This window comes from Paralichthys olivaceus, chromosome 4 (assembly GCF_024713975.1).
Source record: "Paralichthys olivaceus isolate ysfri-2021 chromosome 4, ASM2471397v2, whole genome shotgun sequence".
In the NCBI taxonomy this organism is placed as follows: domain Eukaryota; kingdom Metazoa; phylum Chordata; class Actinopteri; order Pleuronectiformes; family Paralichthyidae; genus Paralichthys; species Paralichthys olivaceus.
Genome location: NC_091096.1, coordinates 25,751,971 through 25,778,319, shown reverse-complemented (window position 1 = coordinate 25,778,319; position 26,349 = coordinate 25,751,971). Strand labels below are relative to the sequence as shown.

At 40.9% G+C, this 26,349-nt stretch overlaps 2 protein-coding genes across 3 annotated transcripts; both read left to right on the top strand.

Annotated features, from left to right (window-relative positions):
* The first annotated feature begins 586 nt into the window (after positions 1-586).
* Positions 587-5,706, top strand: LOC109639086 (P2Y purinoceptor 2). The gene is made up of 2 exons (XM_020102367.2): positions 587-738; positions 2,681-5,706. Exon 2 carries the CDS (start codon positions 2,693-2,695, stop codon positions 3,686-3,688), a length of 996 nt encoding a protein of 331 aa, XP_019957926.2. The 5' UTR covers positions 587-738; positions 2,681-2,692; the 3' UTR covers positions 3,689-5,706.
* A 1,390-nt stretch (positions 5,707-7,096) lies between these two features.
* Positions 7,097-23,041, top strand: arrdc1a (arrestin domain containing 1a). 2 transcript variants are annotated; one of them, XM_069522829.1, is made up of 9 exons: positions 7,097-8,738; positions 12,456-12,566; positions 12,916-12,966; positions 16,090-16,244; positions 16,892-17,074; positions 18,993-19,169; positions 19,811-20,321; positions 20,468-20,620; positions 21,879-23,041. In XM_069522829.1, the coding sequence occupies exons 1-8, from the start codon at positions 8,621-8,623 to the stop codon at positions 20,590-20,592; spliced, it is 1,431 nt and encodes a 476-aa protein (XP_069378930.1). In that variant the 5' UTR covers positions 7,097-8,620; the 3' UTR covers positions 20,593-20,620; positions 21,879-23,041. The 2 variants fall into 2 exon arrangements, with proteins under 2 accessions (XP_069378930.1, XP_019957961.1); XM_020102402.2 differs by lacking the exon at positions 20,468-20,620.
* Positions 23,042-26,349: the final 3,308 nt, after the last annotated feature.

Sequence of the window (26,349 nt, the reverse complement as noted above, 5' to 3'; positions counted from 1 at the left end):
CAACGGAGGCTCTTCTTTCTGAGGAAACTCAACTTCCCCCCCAAGCTCTTTGTTAACTTCTACAGGAGCACCATAGAGACAATTCTCTGCCAAAGCGTATAAACCAAGCTATCAACTCTGGACCCGGTATATGATAGCTGTCTACACAAGAAGGCTAGTAACATCAGCAAGGACCCAACTCACCCAGGCCACAGTCTGTTTGTCCCCTTGCCATCGGGGAGAAAGTACAGGACAATAAGATCCTGCACAAACAGACTGAGAAACAGCTTCTTTGATTCCACAAAAATATTGGAAACGTTTTTCTGCGCACCACAGTTAAGAGGGACTATCTGAGTCACTGTAAACTTTCTGTCAGCTCCAACCAGTCTGACCTTATTCCTCTGACCTCGCTCATCGACACTGAACTGCTGCTGGATGTTTTTCTGTTATTGGTTCCATTTTGAGTAAAAAGTCTGAAGATGTCATGTTGTGTGTGCACAACTCAGCATGTCATTTTCAGAAGAACTGAAACAAACAATTGTTTCACAAAGTCACATGAGTTCACATGTTTTCATCATTCTGATGTTGATTTCAACATTAACTGAAGTTCCTGTTCTGTATCTGCAGGATGTTATACACTGCCACACTGATTTCTGATTGGGCAATTCCACCACTAGCAGCTCCACAAATAAGCAGAGTCAGAAGAGAAACAGTTAGTATGTTACTAGACTCAAAGCACTGAAGACAACTTCAACTCTGGTAAGATTGTTTTTAACTCCTTACTATCTGCTGACGGTATTTCAAAGTGATATTTCACCTAATGTGATAATTATAAGGTTAAAACAATTCATACAGTATTAACAAGTGAGACGCAAATTAAATTTAAACCTGAACCTGAACTATGGCGATGGAGGGGTGGGTGAAGTGTTTTAGTCGACAAAACACTTTTGGAGTCTCAGGGGTAAACCAGGGTTGCAGCCAAATCCAATACAATTGAAGTAAATGGTGACTCCTTCTTCAAATGTAATAAAACTAAAGTGTTCAGAGCTACATTTGATTTATGGAAGAGAATTTATTGTGTTGCCATACTACATTTCTTACCCAGGAGCAGGAAATATTTTTGTGGCATAAGAAAACTGACCACAGCCTGATCCACTCTATCTTGAAAAACCCCGACCAAACAGGAATCAAACCAGGGAGGTGAGGCCACCCCCAATATGTTCCAATCCAAACTATTTTTAAAAAGTCAACACAGATTTAAATCTTAAAAATAATTTGTATTTATTGTATGGGATTTCTATTGAATAGTGCCTATGTGATTCATTACATGCCACAAGTAGAACAAGTAACTGGAGGGGAATGCACAAACCTTTGCGAAGGCTAACACCCTGTCTTGCAATGTTAAAGAAAGAAAACAATTCCTGGATCCGCCCCACAATCAAATCTGCTCTTACATTCAGGTGTATATGATGTACATACTCAGAATTTTGTATTTAATACTTATTTTATTTTATTATTCTATTGTCTTTTTATATTTCTTTATTCTCTTGTCTACAACAGAATTTCCCTGGTTTGTGGATCAGTAGAGTTTGATCTTATCTGAAAATAATGAATAGGTTAATTGGTTCTTCCTTGGCTCATACCCCATCCTTCCAGACATTTTTAACAGTTTTTGCATAATCCTGCTAATAGTGAGACAGGCAAACATATCAAAAACTGAAAGGTTATTATATTATTAAATCCTAACTTTGAAAAAAAGTCTCAGAGATTTGATAAAAGAGAAAACAACTTGTGGGGCTAAAGACCTAGTTTGTTCTGAGGGTGGCAATAGAGAAATCTCATGGGGTCATTAAAGGTGTACCTCCCTTAGAGTAAATAGTTTGTATTTATGTATCCATGTATCCATTCGCCCTTTCACACACACTGCATCTATTAGCAGCACTTTTTGTTCTATTTTTGGGCTTCAGCATCTTGCCCATGGACACCTCTGCATGCAGATCGGAAGCCTGGGGATTGTGCCCCCAGAGTACAGTGTGTGTTGTATTTGTACATGTAACTTGTATGTAAATCTGAAATTTGATTGTGGTACCTGGGGGTCGACCATCTGGACGTGCTGTGTTGCAATATTTCTCTGCTGATGTTTTCTATTGTCCAGAGACTGTGTCGAAAGATGGACAACATAACAGTTCCCTTAAAGTACTGTCAATGTGTCTCAATCACGACCTGGTGGTTGGCTGCAATATAGGTCATGACTTTTGATTGCCCCTGATTTAAAACAAAATCCTAAATCCATTTATATACAGTCAATGGATCCACCAAATAGAACAGAATGGAAACATGAGATAAATCCATGAGGGTGAACAAAAGAGACAATGAGTGTTTAACTCATGTGTGACATATTAAAGTAGGAGCAGGAAAACTACACAAAGACTGAAGTGAGAGACACAAAAGTAATTAAAAAGAACACAAGGACAAATCCCAAAGTCCAAACACGATGAAATTCTGAGTCCGTAAATCAAAAGTCCAAAACCACAAAAAGTCCCTCAGAAGTTCAACATAGGACAGGATCATGACAGTATTATAAGTATTTGTGGTCCATCTCAAGCATATGTTGCATTGTTACTGTTTTTGATCTAGTAAGAAAAAAATAGCTTGTGAAATAAATAATTCTGAGGTGCAGTGTTCTGTTCTCCTCCCACAGAAACAGAAGAAGATGATGCCCACGACGGTTTCCTCACAGCCCGGAAACTGCAGCAATAACTCATCATGTATGGATGAGAAACAGCATATGTCCATCATCGTCCTCCTGTGCCTCATCTTCTTCCTTGGCTTCATCCTCAACACCTTTAGCCTCTGGGTCTTCTGCTGCCGGATACCCTGCTGGACCTCTGGAACCACACTGCAGTTCCACTTGGCTCTCAGCGATGCCATCGCGACCCCAGTCACTCCACTGATGGCGGTATACTTCGCCATGGGCAACAACTGGCCCTTTGGCCCGTTTCTGTGCAAGGTCAAGATCGCCCTGCTTAGTTCCCATTTCAATGGCAGCATCATATTCCTCACTCTCATCAGTATCCATCGGTACACAGCTGTGGTGCGCTTCAACAAAAGCTCCTGTATGAAACAGAAGCAGTTTGTCAAGAAGCTGTGTGCAGGAGTTTGGTTTCTGCTGCTGATCCAGGCTCTGGTCTATGCTTTCATGCTTCCTCCCAGCGAAGACGGCAAAAACAGGCACTGTCTCTCCATTCATCAGACGAACCTGACAGACTCCTACTTTGTCATTAACTTTGTCCTGCTCATCTTTGGGTTCATACTCCCTTTCTCTATGTCTGCTGTTTGCTACGTCCGTCTGGCTGGCTCCTTAACTCGCCTCAACATCAGTACACCTAAAGGTCTGAAGGCCAAGGTGAAATCTCAGAGGATGGTAGGCATGTGTCTGGTGATATTCGGGCTGTGTTTCCTGCCTCTGAACGTGATAAGAACTGTGGCAGTGGTACTTAAGAAATACTACCCTGGAAAATGTTGCTTTCTGCTGCAGATTGAGAAGGCGTATTATGCATCCCTGATCTTAGCTGGAGTGAACAGCTGCCTGGATCCACTGCTGTACTGTTTTGGTTCACAAGCGTTTCGAGACACATTCCAGTCTCTCCGAATTAAGCTGAGAGATGCTCAAAACAAAAGTGATTCCGAAATCACTGCAAATCAGTAGCATGGAGTGAGGCATTATTGGAGGTGACCAATAGTAGTGGGCCAGGATGTAGTTTTGGTGGAAAGAGCAGGTCCAGTTCAAGCATGGGTGAAGAGTTTACTATTTCCACAAATGTCTGTCTGTCTGTATGTGGACAACATATCTCATGACTCATTCATCCAATTGACTTCTCACTCGGCAAGTGTTTTGTTAATTACCAGAGAAACTGAAGTGCTGGTTTCGAAGGGATGCGTTGAATATTAATAACATTTCAGTAAATGGGTGACTAGCACTCAGTGGGGGGGATGTGGTAACCTACCATGACATCACCCACTGGTTTTTGAAACTGCCATTTTGAAATCTGATCAGTGCCATCTGTCCAGTTTGTACCTGGACCATATTTGGTTAAGAAGGGAAGCTGGAGATATGGCTCTGAACTCTGACCTCAGAATGTTTCAGTTGTCTGTTGTTCATAGTGACCCCCAGTGTCAGTATGTCAAGGTTCAGACGATTTGACTGTAGAATTTTTCAGAAAATTAAATCAAAAGTTGGCTACTTTTCCATTGTAGCACTCATAGCTAGCTCATATTACTTATTGTTAAGTGGTACTATTCTGTCTGTTGTTTTTCAGTTTCACATAGCATGGGGTTGTAACTGCTAAGGTGAGCACTGTACTGGAATTAACTTTACATTTTTAACAATGAGTCCTTTTCCATTGCTTACAGTTATAGCACTATGCTACTTATGTAAATGCACCAGTGTCCCCCCAGAAAATGTCTTTATCTAACTATGTTTATTCACTTTTTTACCAACTGCCATCATGATGAATTCCATGGACCAGACATGTCAGACTCAATGCCCGCGAGGTAATTAGGACACACACTTTGTTTGTGAAAAAAAAAGCTCCATAGGCCGACTCGCGGTGCGCAATGCCCGGCTAAACGCACATGGAGCGAGCCCTTCCTCACCTGCTGAGTATTTGGTGTTAGTAAATCATTTTTCCAGTGTTCCAGTGTTCCAGTGTTCCACTGTGTTCCACTGTGTTCCACTGTGTTCCAGTGTTACATGCATTTAATAAGTTGTTAATTTAAATGATTTGTAAATTAACTTTACTTGTACATTTAATGTTTTTTTTTGCGAGCATGCAAATCACCAGAAAATGTACGGGTGTTGCAATTGATTCTTGTTCACTATGTTGTTATATTCTTATATGTATTGAAAACATGTTTAAAATTGATTATTTTAGATGCATGGTTGCTATGCTAGCATGCATCTTGTATTAACACATTATTTGTTAACATTATCTTTTATTTTTATTTATTCATTTATTATTTAACATAATAATAATCAAATCCCAGACGGTTCATGTCACCGAAGACCAGGTCACTGTCTGTTCACCAGTTTGGAGGCGAAGTGCTTCCTATCAGTGACAACATTGATTAGAAAATACATCACATGACTGGAGAGGTATATCAATGTTACAAGTATTTATGGTAAAGAAATGCAATAACAACAGTAATGATAATAGTGTTGTTAATAATGATCGTATATACAGTATGAGTAGGCATGTTGTATATCTAAGCAATATCTACTGGCGGAAATTGAATATAAAATAATCTTTGAGATGTTTTCACCAGTATGTTTCATTTAAATTGTACAAAGTGTTGTTTCCTTCACCCTAGAATGGACCCTTTACATTTAAATACGTTATATTGACATCGGGAGCAGATCTCCAAATCTGTATTTTGATCAAGTATTTTTGATTTGTATTTCAAATCTGTCTTTTCAAACCATTTTCTGTGGATATACAGCATCTCCTAGCTTACCTGTTTTCCATTTGCAGTCATCCTTCACCTGCACAGAAATAACTGGTATTTGTCACATGTTACCTTTCAATCAAGCAGATGGATATTTCCACTGGGTGGGTGCAGGTTGTATCCACAGATAGCATATGGCTTTGTTAGTCCCCCAGACAAAGAGAAAATAGCTTAAATCATTTTTCCTGAATTAAAAAATAAACATCACATTATCCTTTACAATAGACGTGTCTTTTCTTCACTGTACATTTCAATAAACTGTATACAAATTCCTCTTTGACAAAAAGAAAAAAATAAGTCCCCACAGTGACCGTCACAAATGATTTACTCATCGTAATGATTCCCAGCAACACTTGGGCTTTGATAGAAACTCACTGCCTGTACCAAATATCATGAGCTGTGTGTCCATCCAGAGAAAAAGTACTGAATCTGGAGATTTGTTGATTTGCTTTTACATTCACCTCATAATGTCCAGTGCACACAGTTCATTTGTTCAATTTAGAGCTAACAACCAAACAATATGTGTATTGTTTTCAATGAATGTATATGTAGAACACAATCACACATTAGATCATCTAAAACACATCACAATACACTACCCCGGAATAACCTTATTTAATCTGTAAAATACTTTCTTTGAGGTTGCCATCATAATGGCATGAACTTTTTTCCAACAGATGATGTACTGGGGAATTTTCTCAACATCATCTTCAGACAATGTGTGTATGTATCTATTACTGCAGATATTTACAGCACGGTCATATATCTTCCAGGAGGGGGCACCATATATACATTTTATAAAGTGTTCTCAATCAGATCATTTCAGAGCCAGTAAACCCTGAGCTCACATTCTGTAGTATTTTCTCAGGAAACATTTGGTTTTGTTACTGAATCAAACTTTCAACCAAGAAATAAGTACTGGTGTTTAAGAATGTTTGGTCCTCTCCTGCACCAGCCTAGACTAAAGTGGTGAGTTTATAAGAAGGAAAACTGTCACAGTGAAAACAGCTGAGACAAAATCCTTTAAGTGTTTTGTAATGATGCAATATTTGCTTGTTATGTTGTGTTAGTATTGTTACAGCTGTGTGATAAACGAAGCAGCATTGTGTTCAGTTTGAAAAGCAGCCACAGAGAGAATGATGAGCTCCAGACTCATTGTCACCTTCTCATGTTAGAGGACGAGAGACGAGCTGAGCTCACTCCAATGTCACTAAAAGTCACTTTCAGCAGCATCGACATCTTAATACTGTTTCTAAAGTTTGTATTTTATGTATATATATATTTTCATACTGCATTTCTGTTTTTTTACATGATGCCTGCAATTAGACAATCTAAGAGTGACACCATGGTTTTTCCCTTTGTTCTCAGTTTTTAATACTTTAATAGTAGGCCTGTTTTCTGATTGTACCTTTATGTTCAGTTTTACCTCAGTGTTGCTGAAGACTCGGCTTTATTTTGAAACTAAGTGACAAAATAATTTCGATTATAGGGGCCAGAGTAAGGTGTCTTTCCAGCAAAACTGCTTACCTTGAGGACATCAGTTGAGTAGGAGGTCATTCAATGTGTCCCAGGATGCATTTGCTTTCACACTAATAAAATAATATGTTGTCACATTCATCCCAGACCACCTCTGAATTAGCTAGTTGATCAAATCTTGGGTGTGATTGTAGAGTTGTCCCCGTTAGATCAGATCACCCAAGACATATGTTCATACCATGTCTGAACAGGGCCTCAGTGTTCTGGGACCTACTAAAGCCAATATTGAGGATCACAGGGGGGTGGTTATAAGCAAACGGAGCTAAGAAGCTGGGTACATCCTGGAAAGACAGGTTGATGTCATTGTTTTGCAAATCACAACTTCACAAGTAAGTCAAGTCCTAGATTTAGCATTTTGGAAACAAGCCATTCTTAACAAGGGTGTTGTGGCGAGGAGAACCATAAAACACAGTTATTGTGGCCTTAAAATGAAGGAGTTTAAAACACATTTTCCAAAGGACAAGTTTTGGAAGAGGTAATGAATGCTATTCAGGGTTAACCAAAGTTTACGCCCTTCATGTCAACTGAGAGTTGCATGCTCGTTCAAATCAAACATACACGCCTACAGTTCAGTTCATATCGAAATGTAGGCCTGTGTCATTCTGACGATCCCATATTCCATTCCAGTAGGCGTATATATAGAACCCATATTGACATCGGCATAGACATCTGTTCCTACCCTAAAAAACCATGGATGGATGATGACATCTGTGTCTCGAGGACCATAGTGGACCCCAGCAGAGTGGTGGATGCAGAAAGTATAGCCCACTTAGACTATGTATGACCCGGGGCCCAGATTCTTGTGCTGTGCCCTTGCTCATTAAAGTGAATTGTGGATGTGATCATGGTGGCAGCTGATCATGTATTGTGATGGTGGATGGTGACTGTTATGGTGGATGGTGGATTGTGTGGCAGCTGATTGTGGATTATGATTACAGCTAGATTGCTTAGATATACAATATGCCTACTCATATTATACTATTATTAGAAATACCTCTACTGCTCCCTTCATCTCTGTTTGACTTTTTCATTTGTATGAATGCTTTAAACATACTTGATACACCTCTCCACTTATGTTGGCCACTGTCTGTTCTCATGTTCTTATCTTGATGATGTGCTCTGCTTCATGCGACATCTCTCACACTTCTCTTTGTGCGTGGGAGGGATCCCTCAACTGTGGCTCTATCTGAGGTTTCTACGTTTTGTCTTATTCAACTCTAGTTGATGGCTAAGTGCAGAGGATGTCCCACCTTGTTAAAGCCCTATGAGGCTAATTGTGATTTGTGAATGTGGGCTATACAAATCAAATTTGATTGCTTGACTGACTGATTGATTGATAGATGAACGTCAAAAAGACGAATATTTCTTAAATACCAGTAAATAATAAATTCAATAACTAAATGCGAGTAACCATTTCTGTCATATCTAAGTAAATGAATCCAAAGAAAACATTTTCAGAGTACACCTGGGAATTTATTTCTCATCTTGTGAGAGGAGGTGACGTCCGACGAAGGGGGCGGGGACGCAGGGTGGAAAATGTGCGTGTTTCGTGTTTGCGCCGCACAGGTGATCTTCAGTCCCGCTGCGGATCAGGGGAATCATGGGGAAGCTCCAGCAGTTCGAGATCAGCTTCGACCAAAACAAAGTGGTGTACAGTCCGGGGGAGTCCATCTCCGGGACCGTGAGCGTCAAACTGGGCCAGGCGCTGCTCTGCAAAGGTACGAGTCCGCTAATTCAGCCTTTTATTCCGCACAACCGCGCACCAGGTAACACAGCGTCGCCGTCGCCGAACAAGGAAGTGATGGATCGAGTGAGGGAGTTTCGTGGGGAGCAGTTTAGATTCCACTGAAAAGAGCTGCCTGTGTTTGGATATCACGCTGAAGTTAGCTCGCGTGTCTGTGGTTGTCATGAGTCCAATAAACTTTTGATTTGTCCCAGCACTGTTTCATTGTGAGGTCGCTATAACAGTCTTAACTCTGGGTCCAGTGAGGGGTTTTAATTCTATTGATGATAATAATAAGAACATTAATAAGAACTTAAAGAGTACTGTTCAACACTGTGTACAAAGTGCTCCACAACAAGAAAACAAGTGGAAACAAAACAGAAGGAAGAACATATGTGATAATGGTAAAAATGATAATAAGGAAGTTCAAAGACTGATAATAGTCTGGCCCTCCAAGTACAATCAGGGATATGCCTTCCAAAAATACTTTATTTCCTCCGACTTCCTCAGAAGACAGCCTTATTTCCTCAGGCAATTCATTCCAGAGGCTTGGGGCCTTGATGGCAAACGCCCTGTCCCCCCCTTTACTTTTCAGCCTGAGGAAGTGACAGCATACTCAACAACATGACAAGCTGCGCAGGGGGAAAATGCAGGGATCGGTAATCATTAAGGCCAGGTCATGAAGAGCCTATTGGTTCATTTCTTCTGTGGCCACAGTCCCTGAGTCAGGGACGTAACCAGGACTGTTGAAGGTCAAGAGCCCAAGTCCCCCCTGGGCCCCAGAAATATTTTAACACTCACCCAAGAGGACTGAAAATTAAAATATAAATAAAATCTGTATTTTAAGCATTGTTCTTAAGCTACATGTTTTGTCAATTTAAACTTTGAACATGAAGGTCTGTACCTTAGGGGCCCTGCTCAGACCTGATATTAACATCTGTCCTGTGTGATCCAATCACAAGGGGGACAGCCCGAACTTAAACACATTGATAGTGGACACATCTGTACAGGCAGACTGGCTAATAACATCATTTGGTCAAACATCTCTTATTTGCGCGTGGAACAGGGAAGTGAGATCTGAGTGATCGGATCACCAGAGATATTGATGTGTTTAGACCATATCTGATTGTTTTCAGCTTTGCGACATCACACTCATGTTTATCAGATCCCAATAGTAAATGTAGTGTAGATGTCACCTTACCGTAGATATGAATATGCGTCACAGGTGTTATAGTGCGTCTGCTGGAGCCTCATTGGTATTAAAGACCTTTTTTTTTTTGCCCTTGTTATGAAGTAACAACTTCTTGAGATTGATTTCTCTCTCTCTCTCTCTCTCTCTCTCTCTCTCTCTCTCTCTCTCTCTCTCTCTCTCTCTCTCTCTCTGTATGTGTGTGTGAGTTTCTGTTTGAATGCTTGTGGGGCCTCCAGTCTGTTTACATTCCTCTTCAGGTAAAGCTGGTCAGACTGTCAGCTCCACTGTGCACCTCCCAGGAAACAAACTCTCTCTGCACGCAACACTTTGAATCACTGATAGATTACGAAGTGGGTTCGGCCTCGAGATAACAGACGTATGGCTGGGCAAATATTAACATTGCATTAAAAATCATATAGGTTTGAACTCGCTGTGGTTGACTTAAGACACAAAGCATTTGCTGAGGTTACTTGTGTTGCAAAGTGGAACAGACTGTTCTGATTAGTCTTTTGCTTCTATAGACTGAATATAATTCAGATGGAAAATATACTGTAAGGCTAATTATACTGTTATGTTGAGAATAATTCAACTACTGTTCACATCATTGTTTTGACACTGTGCCGTGTAGGTATTATATGCTGCCATGCTTTTACTGAAGTTTTGTTGACCTCATTTACCTACTGCACCGAAGGTTGTGGTCATTCACATACAACAACAATGTGAACGGAAATATGATAAAAGAATAGCACTCACAGAGCACATAATAATAATAATAATAATAATAAAAATAATTATAATAAAATGAACTCATCAAGCGCCTTTCAAGAGACCCAAGGGCTCTTTACATGAGTCAGGGGGGACAAAAGAGAACAGAAACAAAGTAAGGCCCAACAATTCCCCTGAAATTCAATCAAACTGCACCAAATTTATTTCATAAATATCAGTTCCCTAAATATGTCTGATTATTTTCATCAAGTCCCAGGAATTGTTCCAGAGAAATGAAAAAAGTTAAAGTATAAAGTTGCTGGATCTGCCCCCTGATCCAGATCCACAACAAAATTGAATTTGTTCTTCCCTGACCCAACCTTCCACCAAGTTTCCACTAATCCGACCAGAAGTTTTTGCGCTATCCTGCTATCTAACAAGCAGAGAAATCATAGCTGTTCCAAATGAGTGAGGCAGCTGCAGCCACTATCCCGTAAACACATGAAATGTCCCCTTCAGTCCTTGTGTTACCCAGGACACCTGTGGACGGACAGAAGAGACCAATCGAAAGGAAGAAAACCCAATAACACAGGTTCACTAATAGCTCCCATCATCTACATTTGTTCTATTTTGTTTTTGTTGTTTTCGTGGATCTGCTCAGACCACAACATGAACATTAAGACTTTTACCAACTGTAAATGAGGTTAAAATCATGCTAAGTGTAAAAGCAGGTTTCACTTATTCAATACACCTGCATAGTCTCAGACAGTTCCCAGATTTTCTGTCTTTTAACACTCAACAATAGTAGTTTATAGTTGATCAATCAATTAAATCAAATTTTATTTCTATAGCCCATATTCACAAATCACAATTTGTCTCATAGGGCTTTAACAAAATGTGACATCCTCTGCCCTTAACCCTCAACAAGAGTAAGGAAAAACTACAAAATAAAAACCTTCTAACAGGGAAAAAGAACGTAGAAAGGACGGACAGAAGTGCAATAGATGCCGTTGTTGTTCATTTCATCAAAACTATTGAACCTGATTGAACATTATGTGAAATTCACTGCCCAAGAAATTAGGGGAAAGGGTGTTGATGTTAACAACTGGATCAATATGAACAGATCACTCTCTCTAATCGTCTCACCTGTGTGGCAGAAACGTATCAAGAGGTGAAGAAATTATGAAAGTTCATCGTCACACTCTATTAAAAAAGCTGTTGAGTCATGATCACAGTGCAGTTTTGTTCCTTCATCTGTCAGACCTGGTTTAGAAGAGCCTCATCAGTCGAAAGCTCAGTGATGATTGGAAGCTTCATACTTAAATCATTTCTTTGTAACATTTCTCTCCTTGTGTCACGTACACAGTCTTGTAATCTGACTTCTCATGTTGTGTTTGCACTGATGGTGATTCACCCTCAACATTTGGAAATATTCCAGCAGCTGGTCATCTGATATGCCCTGTCTGGAAATAAGTCATCGAGCTCTTAAGCACGAGTTCTTATATTCTTTTATTAACTATGGCTATAGTGTGGTATTGAATGGGCAATATGGATATTGAGGGTTTGTTGAAAGCTCACTTGGTTAACTAATGTTCTGTACTTTCTTCAGCATTCTTATAAGAGGTTTCATATAGTCTTCTCAGCTTCTGTGGGCTTCGGTGTAACACACTTGTGCTTTTGTTACTTCCTCATAGAGCAGACATGTCATAATGCCTTTCTCATAACATCATGTGCTTATGAGGAAGATTTCATGCTGCAGCTACTGAGGAACATCTGTGGCTAAAAACTACACTGCCTTTGTCTTCTTACCTGCAGCCATCAAAGTGAACTGCAATGGTTTCTGTGGCATCACTACCAAGGTGAACGACACGGCGTGGATGGCGGAGGAACAGTACTTCAACAGCACCGTCTCTGTCGCAGACAAAGGTGAGCGGCTGAGACTCTGGGCAGATTGCATCACACAGATGACTCCATCAGCCCAGTCTGGTCTCAGATTAGAGACCTTCACTGGCTATGAATACTTAAATGTGAGTCGGCCACAGGAAATACATGAAACACTAGCCACACCCTCAAAAATGGAGACAGAATTTGCAACAAGGAAACGTTTTCTCATCTGTGCATCATGGGAAAATATAGTGTATTAAAGGAAATTGAAGGGTAAAGAGTGTGGATAGGACATGCAGCCCTGAGGCATATCTGCTTGCTGAGTAACAGCAGAGCGATTGTTAGCGTTGACACTGATGAATGTTATCTGTGCTTTCTCTCCCCCATACAGGAACACTGAAACAGGGAGAACACACTTTTCCCTTCAAGTTTCTCATACCAGGTAGGATGTTGGAGAGGATGGGATGATGAACACTTGTCATTACACATTCTTTCCTGTGTTGATGTGTGTGTGTGTGTGTTCTGCACTCGCATTTCACTGCCTGACAGACTTGCCCTGGCATGATGATGTTTACCCTAATTCTGTTGTGGTTCAGCAGCACTGAGGATGATGGGACTTTTATCCCATCATTCACTTTGGCTTATGAGTTTTGTGCGAAACCCAAGTATTTGCAGGAACCAGCTCGAGTTATTTTACCAAGGTGGATTACCATTTAAATTGTGACCGTTAAAGCTGCTTTATTCAAAACGTGTATAAAAATGAAAACCCATGACTCATGTGTAAAGTGAAAGATGGTCGCTCGTGTTGAAGAACCCAGAGAGAATGATGACCCACCCTGCAGTTCCTCTCAGGGGATTTATCAGGTGTAAGGCAGGACTCTAGATGGATGCTGATGCTCTGTTGTATGCTGGATGTGTAACCTTTTTTATAAGGTGATCAAATGTTTTTGCAGCTTATTGCACTGCCCCACAAGTTCAATGTTACGCGGCTTAGGTCTTTGCATGTCCTTGTGTGAACTCTAGACTATCGTCTTGTTTAGTGTTACTACAATGGTTGTATCTTACTAATTCCACAAACGTCTTGTTTGTCTGTCTCTTTGTGGAACGCGTATCTCATGAACTGTTTATCTAATTGACTTCTCATGTGTATCCTTAGTGGTCATTACGTGCAGCACCGAGCTTGGTGTGATTTGGACATGCAATACAATGTGTTCTATATTATTGATAAATTGAATAATTTGAGCAATTCCAATAGGGTCCTCGCACTGTTAGCTGTGCTCAGGCCCTAATTTCATTTTGTTGCCGCAATGCTTTATATCGAGCTGAATTACAGAGCTTTTATTTTGAAAAGAACTTGGATCAGAAGATTGTGCTGATTGCCTACATGATTGAAAAAACAACAGCAGTTCAAACATATGTATATAAACCACACTTGAACAATAATAAAGAATTCACTTTAATTTCATGAAAAATATGGACTGCAAAATCTTCACTGCAGATAAACCAGGTAGAATGAACTCAAATTTTTCTTACTTCATTCTGCACCATAGACTATATTTAAAACATCTGCACACTACGTCCAGCACACAAACAATAAAAAGTGACGGTATATTGTAGAACTGTTTGATGAGCAATGCCACAGGCAAAGCAAGAACTGCCACTGCACTAGTTAACACAATTGAGTTTATAGTCAGTTAGAGACACAAGAATAACTCTGGGTTATTACATCTTTATTTTCATGCTTTTGGTCGTCATCCCTGTTATTGTGCTGTACTGCCCAGACCTGGACACATGTCTGTCAGATGATCTCACAGGTTGTAAACAAACTTCCACACTGGTTGAATTTATCTGAATGAGTGAATACAAAGCCTTTGTTTGGGTCATAAATCCATCACCATTACCAGACTCACTTCCCCCTTCATTTGTGCTCTGAACAAACAGTTTGTTTGCTTGCAACCTGTCCGATCGTCCTATAGCTTCTTTGTCGCAGTGATTCCAGCAAGATCCCAGACCTCAGCAGTTACTATATCATAACTAAAGGAATTGGGTAAAATTATGCAAATAAGACCCATTGTGGAAAAAAATGACTCTACTATTGATTGTAACTAGAAGGGCGCTCTGGGAGCACACACCTCTACCAAGGCTAATGCTCTATCTCGCCATGTCAAATTGATGATCTAATCTGTGGCAGCTTTCCATGTTTTAGCACTTTTCTCTTTCACTCTTTAATCTGTTGACCAGTAAATCAGAATCTGTTCTCTGGGAAACGCTGTAAAGAAACTAAAAAATAAATTCCTGGATCCACACATGTATCTGGATCAGCTCCATGGGTTCTTCTCTGACCCATACCGCATCCTTCCACCAAGTTTTGTGGTAATTGCTCCTGTAGTTTTTTCTGCTGCTAACAAACATGATAATGAACAAAACATACCTTCCTTGGCAGAAGTAAAATCTGACATGGTGTCACACTCTTGAACTTGAGTGAAAGAAGGTCAAAAAACACGTGTTCAGTTTGAGTCACAGCTGCTGTCAGCCTGTGTGGATCTTTGTTATTCTAGAGATTGAAAATGTTCTGAAAGAAATCAGCTGAATGAGAGAGAAAACGACGGCTGTGTGTCACATGTTAGGGGTCCTACCTAAGATTTCCATCTGACACTACTGCTACTTATGACGTAATGTCCACGGAATGATGTCAGCAGCTGTCAGTTTGTTCCACGGAATGATTTCAGCAGCTGTCAGTTTGTTCCACGAACACAGAGCACTGTCATGACCAGGAGACATCAGCAACTTTTCTAATGGACTCTTACGAAACAATAAGGGAGTTTTGATTGCGGCCGGCACCTGAGTTAATTAATCGAAAATAATGAGATGTGTGGTTTTGAGATATTTTAGTCTTCATTTTTAAAGCTCTGTTTATAAAGATCCTCTTGAAACCAACATGTATTATCTCAGGGTAAAGAGACGGTTATTTCACAATAAATCGTATTTAGTAAGATTATGTTGTATATAAGAGATGAATAACTTGGGCACAGTTGCCCCTCCTCACTACACATTGTCATCATGGCTTATTCTGTCGAGCTCTCACACAGAGAAGTTCACAGCCACTTGTGCGTAGCCATTGTTTGACTGTTTAAACTGCTTTAATTCATTCCTCCAGGTAAAGCCTTTCCCCATAATGACAGGAGGAACTTCACAGAAACTCAAAACCAGCCCAACCGGTCTTTTTACTGTTGTCAGTCTAAATCTGTCATTTGAACCGTGTGTGTGTGCTTTCACCACTGTAGAGCCTGAAGGTGGATCTGGAGAGTTGTTTTCATGTTTACATTAAAGATCAGGAGAAAAACTAGTTTTTTTTCCTGACTGTTGAGCAATGTAATCTTGTACTCTGTGTGCAGTCAATAAGTGATGTTACAATGGTGCCTAATTTCTGTTGCACAATAACCAAACCTCTGAGTGAGCTGTGACACAGTGCTGCCCCCCTGTTCTGAAAACTGAAGTCTCTTATTCTGTTTTTATGTTTACTGTATGCGATCAATCTAATACTGATGTGTCTTCTTTCCCTCAGCCACTGCTCCCACATCCTATGAAGGCAACTATGGCAAAATCATTTACAGAGTGAGGGCTTTTATTGACACACCACGGTTTGCCAAGGACTACAACACGGAGAAGGCTTTCTACCTGCTCAGCCTCCTAAACCTGAATGAAGTGCCAGACATATGGGTGAGACATGACGGTGTGTGTGTGTGTGTGTGTCTGTGTCTGTGTGTTTAGTTGATCCTTTGATGATGGTCATGTTGGTCTTAAAGGTTCAAAGACACATCCAAAAATGTTGTTTCTGTTTAATTGAACCATTTTTAGATGTAAGTTTATGCTGGAAGTAATTCTTAATAAACAACAGTTAATCTGTCTTTAGTGTGTATTGTTGGGTACATTTGGTTTCATCTCACTGCAAAGACTCAATGGTACGAAACCTGGCAACTTCCAGAGGTGGGACAAAGTAATTGTAGTGCAAAGCACAAGTTGGAACAAGATCCACGAGTCCTAAGTCAAATGCACGTCTTAGCAGTTTGGGAACAATTCACTTTGCATCCCTCTTGAGACGAAATGCTACTTTAAACAAGGTTGTTGTAGTGAGTGGAGCAGTGGAACAAAGGCTCGGTTCAGACCTGGTATTATCATCGGCCCCAAGTGATCTGATCGCATGTGGACAGTTCTAAGTAAATCTGTTCACACCTGACATTACTTTGCATCCTGAATGTGCCTCCTGTGACTGCTTGTGATGGGATCTCACCTCGGCGCTCTATATGCAAATAAACACGGATGTCATTTCACAAAGACCAAATCATGTTTTGCCCCTCTTCACACAGGGAACCTGCTCATCCGCAGTGACCCAGCAGTTCACCTACATGTTGGTGAAATCAGGCACAGTCGTCCTGAAGGCCCAGACTGACATGAAGGGTTACACACCAGGCCAGATCATCCAGGTAACAGCCAACATCCACAACCAGTCTGGGAAGACTACAGGCAACATGGCGGCCAGCCTGATGCAGGTAAATCCCTGTTCTTGCCAAACCTATGAGATGCAGGTTATGTTGCGGCTCACAGACCAAAGTCAACTTTATTCAAAAACTTTATTCAAATCGTAGTCATCTACTGAATATTATTAAAGCTAAAGGGTCTGTATTTATATATCGCTTTTCTAGTCTTGATGACCACTCAAAGTGGTTTACAGTACAAGATTTTATATTGATGATTCATTTATTGATTTTAATGACTTGAGTGGGTCATCCACCAACCAGAAGATCGGTGGTACACTCCCGGCCCTTTTAGTCTGCTTTCGGCCGTGCCGACAGTGTATGAATGTTGTGTGTTGGAAAAGGTCTGCGGATAGAAGGGCTGTATGAATGTGTGAATGTGACTTGTACAGTACAGAGCTTTGAGAGGCCCATAAGACTGGAAGAGTGCTCTATAAAAATACAGTCCAGTTACCATTCATTTTCAGTAGGTTGTTGTTGATTTCTATATTCAAGTGTTGTGGATGTTTTTTTGTGAAGATCTGTGCGTCTTCTTCTGTTAACGTGGCAGTTTATTGAAACCCTGCCTGTTACAGCTGGAGGGGGTTAGGCTCTGTGAACGGGCCAAAAACCAGGTGACTTAAAGCAGCCGTCAGAGCTGCAGAGATGATTGATGTGAGCCCCTGAGGTTTAAATGTAACAGATCTATTGTTTTAGATGTGAGTGATCTTATTCTATAAATGTCATATTATCAACATACCGTATCCCATGACAACACCAAATTCAACAATGAATATATCTGTTGCCTGGAGGTATTTAAAAATATTGCAATGTGAGTGATATTTAAAACATTGCTGATTTTAATATCACATTTATTATCATATTTGTTTTTTTTAAAAATCTACATTTATGATTGACTCACAACACCACCTGGTGTCTTGGACCTTTCAGGGCCAATGCTCATGTAGAATCAATCGTCTGGGATGTCGACACTCCTTGACATTTATATGTATTTGAAAGGGTTAACACCCTTTAATTATAAGTTGGTAACCCCCCCCCCCCAACCATTGGGGGTCAGGGGGTAGACAGGCGTGTCTCAGCACCACCTCCCAGCACTGCATTCTAAAGGCATTTCTTAGGTTTGCAGAGAGAGACAAAGCAAAAACTTGGGGGGATGTTACAGTTTGATTATCGCCACCACCAGAGAAGGTGGTTTTGTGTGATGAGTCAGGACTTTTGCATCTCAGGAATAATGTGGATCTTAGTGTTAACATATTCAGGTTTTGAGATTTGTGAGTTTTTACAGTTTAGAAGGGATCCGTATAATAATCAGGATCTGGTGAAAGAAAATATTTCGCCTTGGAGCCTCACTCTACTTCTCTGTGGTTTTCACGCTTCTGGTGACTGTCAACATTACACTTTGTCATTTGATCCTTTGGGAATATAACAACGTTTTTTAAACTTCTCAGCAGGACTTGAACGCTGTGGAGCGTTTAGCAGCTCAAGGCCTCTGGAGAACTCTGGAGTTAGAATGCAATTGAATATTCATTTTCATTAGTATGGTGGTCAGACACATGACTTAAATGCTGTTTCTTTGTGTCTACTGCATGTTCAACTGTTTACCAATACAGTTCAATGTCATTATTGTAACTGTACAGGTACAATCAAATATTGCCCACTGACACCTAATTGGGTAACTTGCACAAATTGAGACTATAAAGTACAGGATGAAGTGTGAAATAGAAACTATAAAAATATGAATTAGCCATATCAACCTAATAATATTAGATAATATCACAATGTACAAATGCAGAATACTTTTACTTACTAATACTTTTTGTCCTGTTTATTGTTGGGTAATAAATCCTTGTGTTTCTATATGCACAGCCTGTGTGGGAACAGTATTCCTCTGTCACCATGTTTATGACTCTCCATGGTCACGTGTTTTCTTCAGAGAGTGACCTATGAGACGAAGAGGCCCACGCATGATCTGAGAAATGTAGTGGACGTGGAGGGAGGTGCGGTGAAGCCTGGCAAGGAGGTGGAGTGGAAGGAGCAGATCATCATTCCTCCTCTCCCGCAGTCCTCGCTGGCTGGCTGTGATCTTATAAAGATTGAATATTACGTTAAAGTAAGATTTGTTCTTATACAATATTGGAAATATTGTCTCGTTAAGAAGTTTGTCAAGCTTTGGATTACCGACACCCATCATTGGCCTCGATCAGTCATGTACAAGTAATGGAAAGTTTAGATTTTGGCCGAATCATTTTTCTGGAAAAGTCACAATAGGAATTAATTTAACATGAGACGAGATGCTTGTCATGACAAATATGTCGAATACCAATATGTCTGCATTATTATTATTAATAATGTCAATGATGATAATTTTAGATTATTTTCTCCCCCTCATATCAATAGAGCAAAAAGGTTCAGAGAACCCCACAATGAATCAGACTATGGAGAAAAACCCTTCATTTAAACCAATGAAATGAGTCTCGATCTAACGTATTTGTCATTCAGATCCTTTTTAACTTTACATTGTCCATGGCTGAAAAAGGGGTTAGAGCTAACATTCTGTAAGGATAAGAGTCCAATCAATGGTGCAGCAGGAATTTATCTGGTATATAGAGCACTGTCCATGTTGGCTGCATTAAATCATACTGTGTCTACAGTTTTAGATTCTCAACAAAGAATCTACTAGAAAGTCATTCAAAGTGTGGTATAAAGTCTGTATTCTTTCAGGAAATATAAAAAATATTCTCTTTTCCTCAGGTCAGTTTAAAGTCTCCAGACGTGATGCTGACACTACCCATCCACATCGGGAACGTCTCACTTGACAAAAAACTGCACCCTTCCAAAAAAGCAAAACCTTCTTCTGCAGCAGCTGAGGAGACACCAGACCCAGCGTCCACCTCTGCCACTACTCCCACACCGACCCCTCGCCCTGCCCCAAAACCCGCTCCCCGTCCCACCCCACGCCCCAGGGGGTCTTCCCATAATTCCCCCAGTGCTCCTCCAGCTGAGTACCACCATGGAGCAGAGGGTGGGGCTCCAGTAAACGATGGCTACCCCAACAAGCGACAGTCTCAGCTGGTGTCACCAAATGCTTTCAGCTATGCCCCCGGGCTGTTTTTCCCCCAGAACCAGTCACCCAGTGGGCCTGGCGCTGCAGCCAGTGGCTCCACAGGGGCCACAGCACCTTATCCAACTGAGAACGCTGCTACCTCTGTACCAACATCACTCATCCTGCCACCAGAGTATGGAAACTCAGCTTATCCTCAAGGTAAGTTGGCACGTTCTCATTTAGTACTGTCACGGCTGTGCTAACAATGCTAGGTGGGGTTTGACTCCATATAGGCAGACCATTAACTGTGTCGTCTCCCACTCCACCTTGTGTTTCCTGTATCTCTCCATTGTGACTTCCTACAGCTGCTTTCAGACATGCACTGACCTCCGGAGATCATCCGGAGAAACTCGGAGGTGTATGTGTGAATGCAAATGTCCAAGTCAGAGCCTCCAGAGTTTCTGAGGATATACTCCAGCTGGCCCCCTAAAGTCTGCAGAATGTCCGGAGCAGATGATGTGAGAACACAGCAATAGATTCAATGCAGGATTCACCACAAGCGAGTGGGGGGGGATTAATGACACTTGCGACATGCAACAGGCTCAAAAACGAAACAAACAAAAAGATAACAAATATCTGTGGCTGAAACAGAGGTGTACGTCACACTCATAGAAGACACAGACAAAGATGTCAAGAGAGTTCATTTGATCTGATGTCGGTGTCTATGTGATGTAATAAAGCCTCTCCTCACCTGAATCCTGTGGAGAATGTGTTGCTGTTGTGCTTAAATAAAGACGTCTCACACACACACACACTGGCAGGAGCATCAACCTGCGCATGAGGTTCAGCGAACTAATTTGATCAGTCTGCAGAGCAGCTAGCTGTATTGTTGTTAGTAACATGAAGAGAGGGTTGTGTGAGTTGTGGCTGTTAAAGCATTTGTGTTGGTTTGTAAAGCTGATGCTAGTGCGACATCTAGTGGCACAGAATATTGTGTATATATAACCTTTTAATGTTTGATCCCCAAATATTCCTATCAACGTGCTGAAGGGTTCTCGTGCAAGACACTATATGACACTTGATATTTTTTGTCTAAATGGTCTACTGTGAGCTCATAGTAGAAAAACCTTGATTTAGTCCAGGGTTCTGACTGCAAGGCGACAAACAAACTGCTGCACTGTTTACAGTTACTATTCCTCGAAAAGCAAACAAATTATTGAATAAGAAAGGAGAGCACAGAGTCAGATCTTTTGTAGTACATTTAGATTCAGTGACCCCCTATTTCCTGTGTTTAGTCAAAACACAAAGCGATGGATGAAATTGTCATTGATTGGTGTTTGCAGTAGCCCACGGTGCTGAACCTGTGTCCCATCCCTGTGCAGTTGACAGTAAAGAGCGGCTCAACATGAGAAGTCATTATGACAGCTTGTTCTTTTTTGTTGAGGATTTCACGCCACCACCTACGCCTGCAGACTTAACTGATGAATCAGACAGCGTATGACCCTGGGCGCCAGTCGCTAACCGGCACTATTTATAGTCAAGGCAAGGGAACTGAGTATGGGTCATCAAATAGTTCAAACCAAATACAGGAAGAAAACACTGAGCCAGTCGTTTTTGACATATATGTTTTTCATTTCATGGCACCTTTAAAGTTGACTACTATCACGCTCCCCTGGCTGTGGTTGTCCAGTGCTCTTCCTGACTATGGAAAGTGTGATATATAAGTGAGTGTTTTTGTACTGACCAGCTGATTTGATCTGTCTGTGTCTGTTACAGAGGCTCCACCGTCTTATGATGAGAGCTGCAACACATGAAGTGGATGAAGACTCAGGAAGCTCCAACCAGGAGGACAATCAATTCACTATAATTCACTATGATATCAAACTAATTGTCCAACCGAAACTGCAGTTCCTCCGGTTTTGTGGCATCCTCATGCAGAGTCCAGTCATTGTAAAAAGGTTATTGTAACCTGGTGTGACCAGATTGTTTTTACAATTATGCTTCCCCCAGATTCATTTTCAAATGTTTTTGAATGTACATAAATCAGCATTTTGAAGTGAATTGACCTCAGGCTCTGCTGCCGATTGAACAAGTAGCTTAAAATAACCTAATGGGGGATATCCTCTCCACAGCCAATCAACACTGTCTTTTTAAAAAATCTATGTTTTACTCTTGTTGGTTTTAAGCACTTTGAATGAAAGGAAAGAGACAAGGAATCCGCAGAATTTTATTTTCTGTTCTTTTTACTGAAACCGAAGTCGAGCTTTTAATTGTGAGTCACACAGTAGATGACTTCTGTGATGTCAAGTTTGAGGGTTTCATGTAGGAACATCTGTACAAAGCAATTTATTTAGTGTTCAGTTTTATACTCTTCAAAGGGTAACAGGTGAAATCATCTCCATTTGTTGGATATTTAAGTCTAGATGAAAGATGTAATTTGCAAAACTCCTTTTTTATTTGCTTTTAATCAGGAGTTCTCAAATTTATGACACATTTCAGACATTGTTGTTGCAAGTTGTCTATATTTAGTCTGTACTCTAAGATTTATGAGGATATAACGTAGGATCCAACTAAACCTCCGAAGGTATCTGAAATGTTTGATCATTTGTTACTTTCATGTCCTTCAACTATGTTATAACGACGATGTATATTCTTCTTCTCCTGCTGAGTGTGTGTTGGCTCTATTCATGCCAGACATCCCTTGTGTGTCCGATTTTTTTTATATTGAATAATAATGCGGCATTACTGTGATTGGAGGTTTTACTTAAATAATCTTGATGTAGTTCAAAGAGACTATTTCAACCAAAGTTTTGTGAAGTACATTTTTGTAAGAACGTTTCAAGTTAAACCCTTCAGACATGCAGGAAAAACAACATTTATTTATTTTTTTGGAGTGTTTTTCATCTGCTCTCTGAATTCCAATAAATCTGTTAATAAGAGAAGTGTTAAACCGTTTCTTATTTCTCACTCTTGTAGTGTTTCTTCTCTTATTTCTGTATTATTACCTCTACCAATGAGTTTTTTTTCATGGCTTCTGTTGTCAGCAGGATTACACAAAAACTACTGAATGGATTTCTTGAAACTTTAAAAAAATCTGGCATATTTAGGGAGCAGGAAGCAGCTTGATTGAATCTAAGGGGACTGTTGGGAAGGTATGCACTCTGAGTACTATTTTAGTTCTAGTTGGAAGGCCCAACAGTTGCCTTTTAAAACTACATTTGAATTGACAAGATCCAGACTTTTATTTGGATGTGTGCCAAATTGTACTGTACATAAGTAGATATTTGAGGTACATTTGAGTATGTTTTCTTTTCTTTTACCTCAAAGTCCTTTCCTACACTTCACTTCAGGAGGAAATATTAAATAACTGTCACACCAAAGCACCAAAGAGGATGTTTGTCGGCTTTTCCACAGACAAAAGATCAGGAAGGCACCCGGCCCAGATGGTGTGTCACCCTCCTGTCTGAAGGTCTGTGCTGACCAGCTGGCCCCCATCTTCACCCAGATCTTCAACAGATCCCTGGAGCTGTGCGAAGTCCCCTCATGCTTCAAACTCTCCACAATTATCCCGGTCCCCAAGAAACCCACCATCACAGGACTAAACGACTTCAGGCCTGTCGCCCTCACGTCTGTAGTCATGAAGTTCTTCGAGAGACTGGTATTGTCGGACCTGAAGGACATCACAGACCCCCTGCTGGACCCCCTGCAGTTTGCCTACCGGGCAAACAGGTCAGCGGATGATGCTGTCAACATGGGACTGCACTACATCCTGCAACCCCTCGACTCTGCAGGGACGTGCGCCAGGATCCTGTGGACTTCAGTTCGGCGTTCAATAACATTGTTCCAGATATCCTCCACACCAAGCTCACCCAGCTCACTGTGCCCTCCTCCACCTGTCAGTGGATTACAAACTTCCTGACTGACAGGAAGCAGCAGGTGAAGCTGGGGATCTTCACATCCAGCACTGGCGCCCCCCCAGGGGTGTGTGCTCTCCCCACTGCTCTTCTCCCTTTACACCAACGACTGCACCTCTAAAGACCCGTCTGTTAAACTCCTGAAATTTGCAGACGACACAACGATCATCGGCCTCATCCAGGACGGTGACGAGTCTGCTTACAGATGGGAGGTTGAACGGCTGGTCTGCCGGTGTGGTCAGAACAGTCTGGAGCTGAACACGCTAAAAACTGTGGAGATGACAGTGGACTTTAGGAGACGCCCCCCCACTCTGCTACCCATCACAATCACCAACAACTCTGTGACTGCTGTTGAAAACTTCAAGTTTCTGGGGCTCCACAATCTCCCTGGACCTGAAGTGGAAGACCAACACAGTCACCATCATCAAAAAGGCCCAGCAGAGGTTGTACTTCCTGCACCAGCTCAGAAAGCTCAACCTGCCTAAGGAGCTGCTGTCACAATTCTACTCTGCCGTCATTCAGTCTGTTCTCTGCTCCTCAATCACTGTTCGGTTTGGATCGGCCACAAAACAGGAGAAGAACAGAGTGCAACGGACAATAAGGACTGCAGAGAAAATTATTGGTGTCAGCCTGCTCTCCATCCAGCACCTGTACCTGACCAGAGTCAGGAAACGGGCAGGTGACATCTCCGCAGACCCATCACACCCTGGATACAAACTGTTTAAACTTCTCCCCTCCAGTCGGCGCTACAGAACACTATACGCCAAAACATCCCGTTTTAAGAACAGCTTTTTCCCTCAGGCTGTCTCCGTGTCAAACAGCTAACACCGGACTCAAATATCAGAAACATCATCTGTAATATATCTGTACATTCAATATACTGTACAAACTGTATATGTATATTTATTATTTCATCCTTGCACCATTTGCACCAACTATTTAGCTTTTTTTGTACATGTACATAGCTTTTTTATTGTCTTTGTTCCTTGTTCATCTCTATGTTTGTTTGTTGTTTTTTTAAACTGTTGTACTAAGAGAACAAAGGAAAACCGGAGTCAAATTCCTCTTGTGTGTTCACATACCTGGCAATAAAAGCGATTCTGATTCTGATTCAAACCCTGATTATGTCACCGGCCTTTCTGGAGTTTGATGTTGTCCCATGTTTTTCTGTGGGTTCCTGTGGGAACTTCTCACTGTCCAAAGACATGCAGGTTAACTGGTGACTTACCTCTGAACGGCCCTGTGATAAACTGCCACTGTGTTCCTGCTTCTTACAAATATTAGCTGGGATTTGCTGTAGGCCCCTGATGAGCCTCAACGATAAATGGCACAGCTAATTGATGGCTGGATGGAAGGAAGTATTTAAGATGTTAAGAAATGTAATGGATAAAGCCTACCAACAAGAAAATGACAAAGGATTTTAAAAATGGTCCAAGTGGTTGATCATCTAATGTTTCAAAACAACAATAAACACTAAAATGAGAAAAGCAAAGAAAGCAAAAACATTTTACACTTTTTTCACGTAATGCTGCAAAATCCCTCACCTGAATCCTGCGGAGGATTTGATGCTGTTGTGATTGCGTCTGTGCAGAGAACCTCCCGCTGAGTTGTGTGTGTGAAAGGCAAACTGCAGAGAAAGTCTGGACCCAAGTCATGTACAGCTTTGGATTTATTGTGTGACCCTTTGAAGTAGACTGGCCCTGAGTTTGGGAACCACTGAACTAAACTGAACATATTGTACTATATATTTAACAGCTCCACCTTGACCAGTTACAAGACTAATACATGCAGTATACACATTGATGTCATATATACCAGGTCAGTGGAAGAGGCTAATTTAGAGCAGAACCAGTACTTTTAGACACAGGGAGAATAATGAAACTGCATGGCCAGTATGCTAGTTGAAAATCAATAAAGAGATCTTCTCTTTATTGATTTTCAACCATGTATTTATCAGTAGTTTGTCTGTTGATCGATCTCCTCTGTTATAAATCTGTTATGATCTTCAGCGTACAAAAGCTTTAAAAATGGTGCATTATTTTATCAGAAAAATATATATGATCCTTCTGAAATGTTTAGCAAAATATGCTGATTTAAATGAATTCAAACTTGAAACAACTTTGACTGCTGTGTTTTCTCTCTGATGTGTGATCACTTTTCTCTCTCTGATCCCATTACTCAACTTCAGTCTGTCTTCACGTGTCACCAGTTAACACTCTTCAGTGTGTTTTAAATTAATTTAAAGTAAACCTTTGTGGTTATCTTTGTTTTCAGCCAGCAGCTGCTGCCATGTTCCTGATAAAGTCACTGTCATTTTTCTAACATGAACCAAT

What these genes read in the sequence shown, in the direction of transcription:
- arrdc1a (XM_069522829.1), top strand. Translation starts at nt 8,621, where the DNA reads ATGGGGAAGCTCCAGCAGTTCGAGATCAGCTTCGACCAAAACAAAGTG. An exon ending in CCAGGCGCTGCTCTGCAAAG is followed by an intron (nt 8,739 to 12,455) that starts GTACGAGTCCGC and finishes TCTTACCTGCAG; the next exon opens with CCATCAAAGTGAACTGCAAT. An exon ending in AAACTCAGCTTATCCTCAAG is followed by an intron (nt 20,322 to 20,467) that starts GTAAGTTGGCAC and finishes GACTTCCTACAG; the next exon opens with CTGCTTTCAGACATGCACTG.
- LOC109639086 (XM_020102367.2), top strand. Translation starts at nt 2,693, where the DNA reads ATGATGCCCACGACGGTTTCCTCACAGCCCGGAAACTGCAGCAATAAC.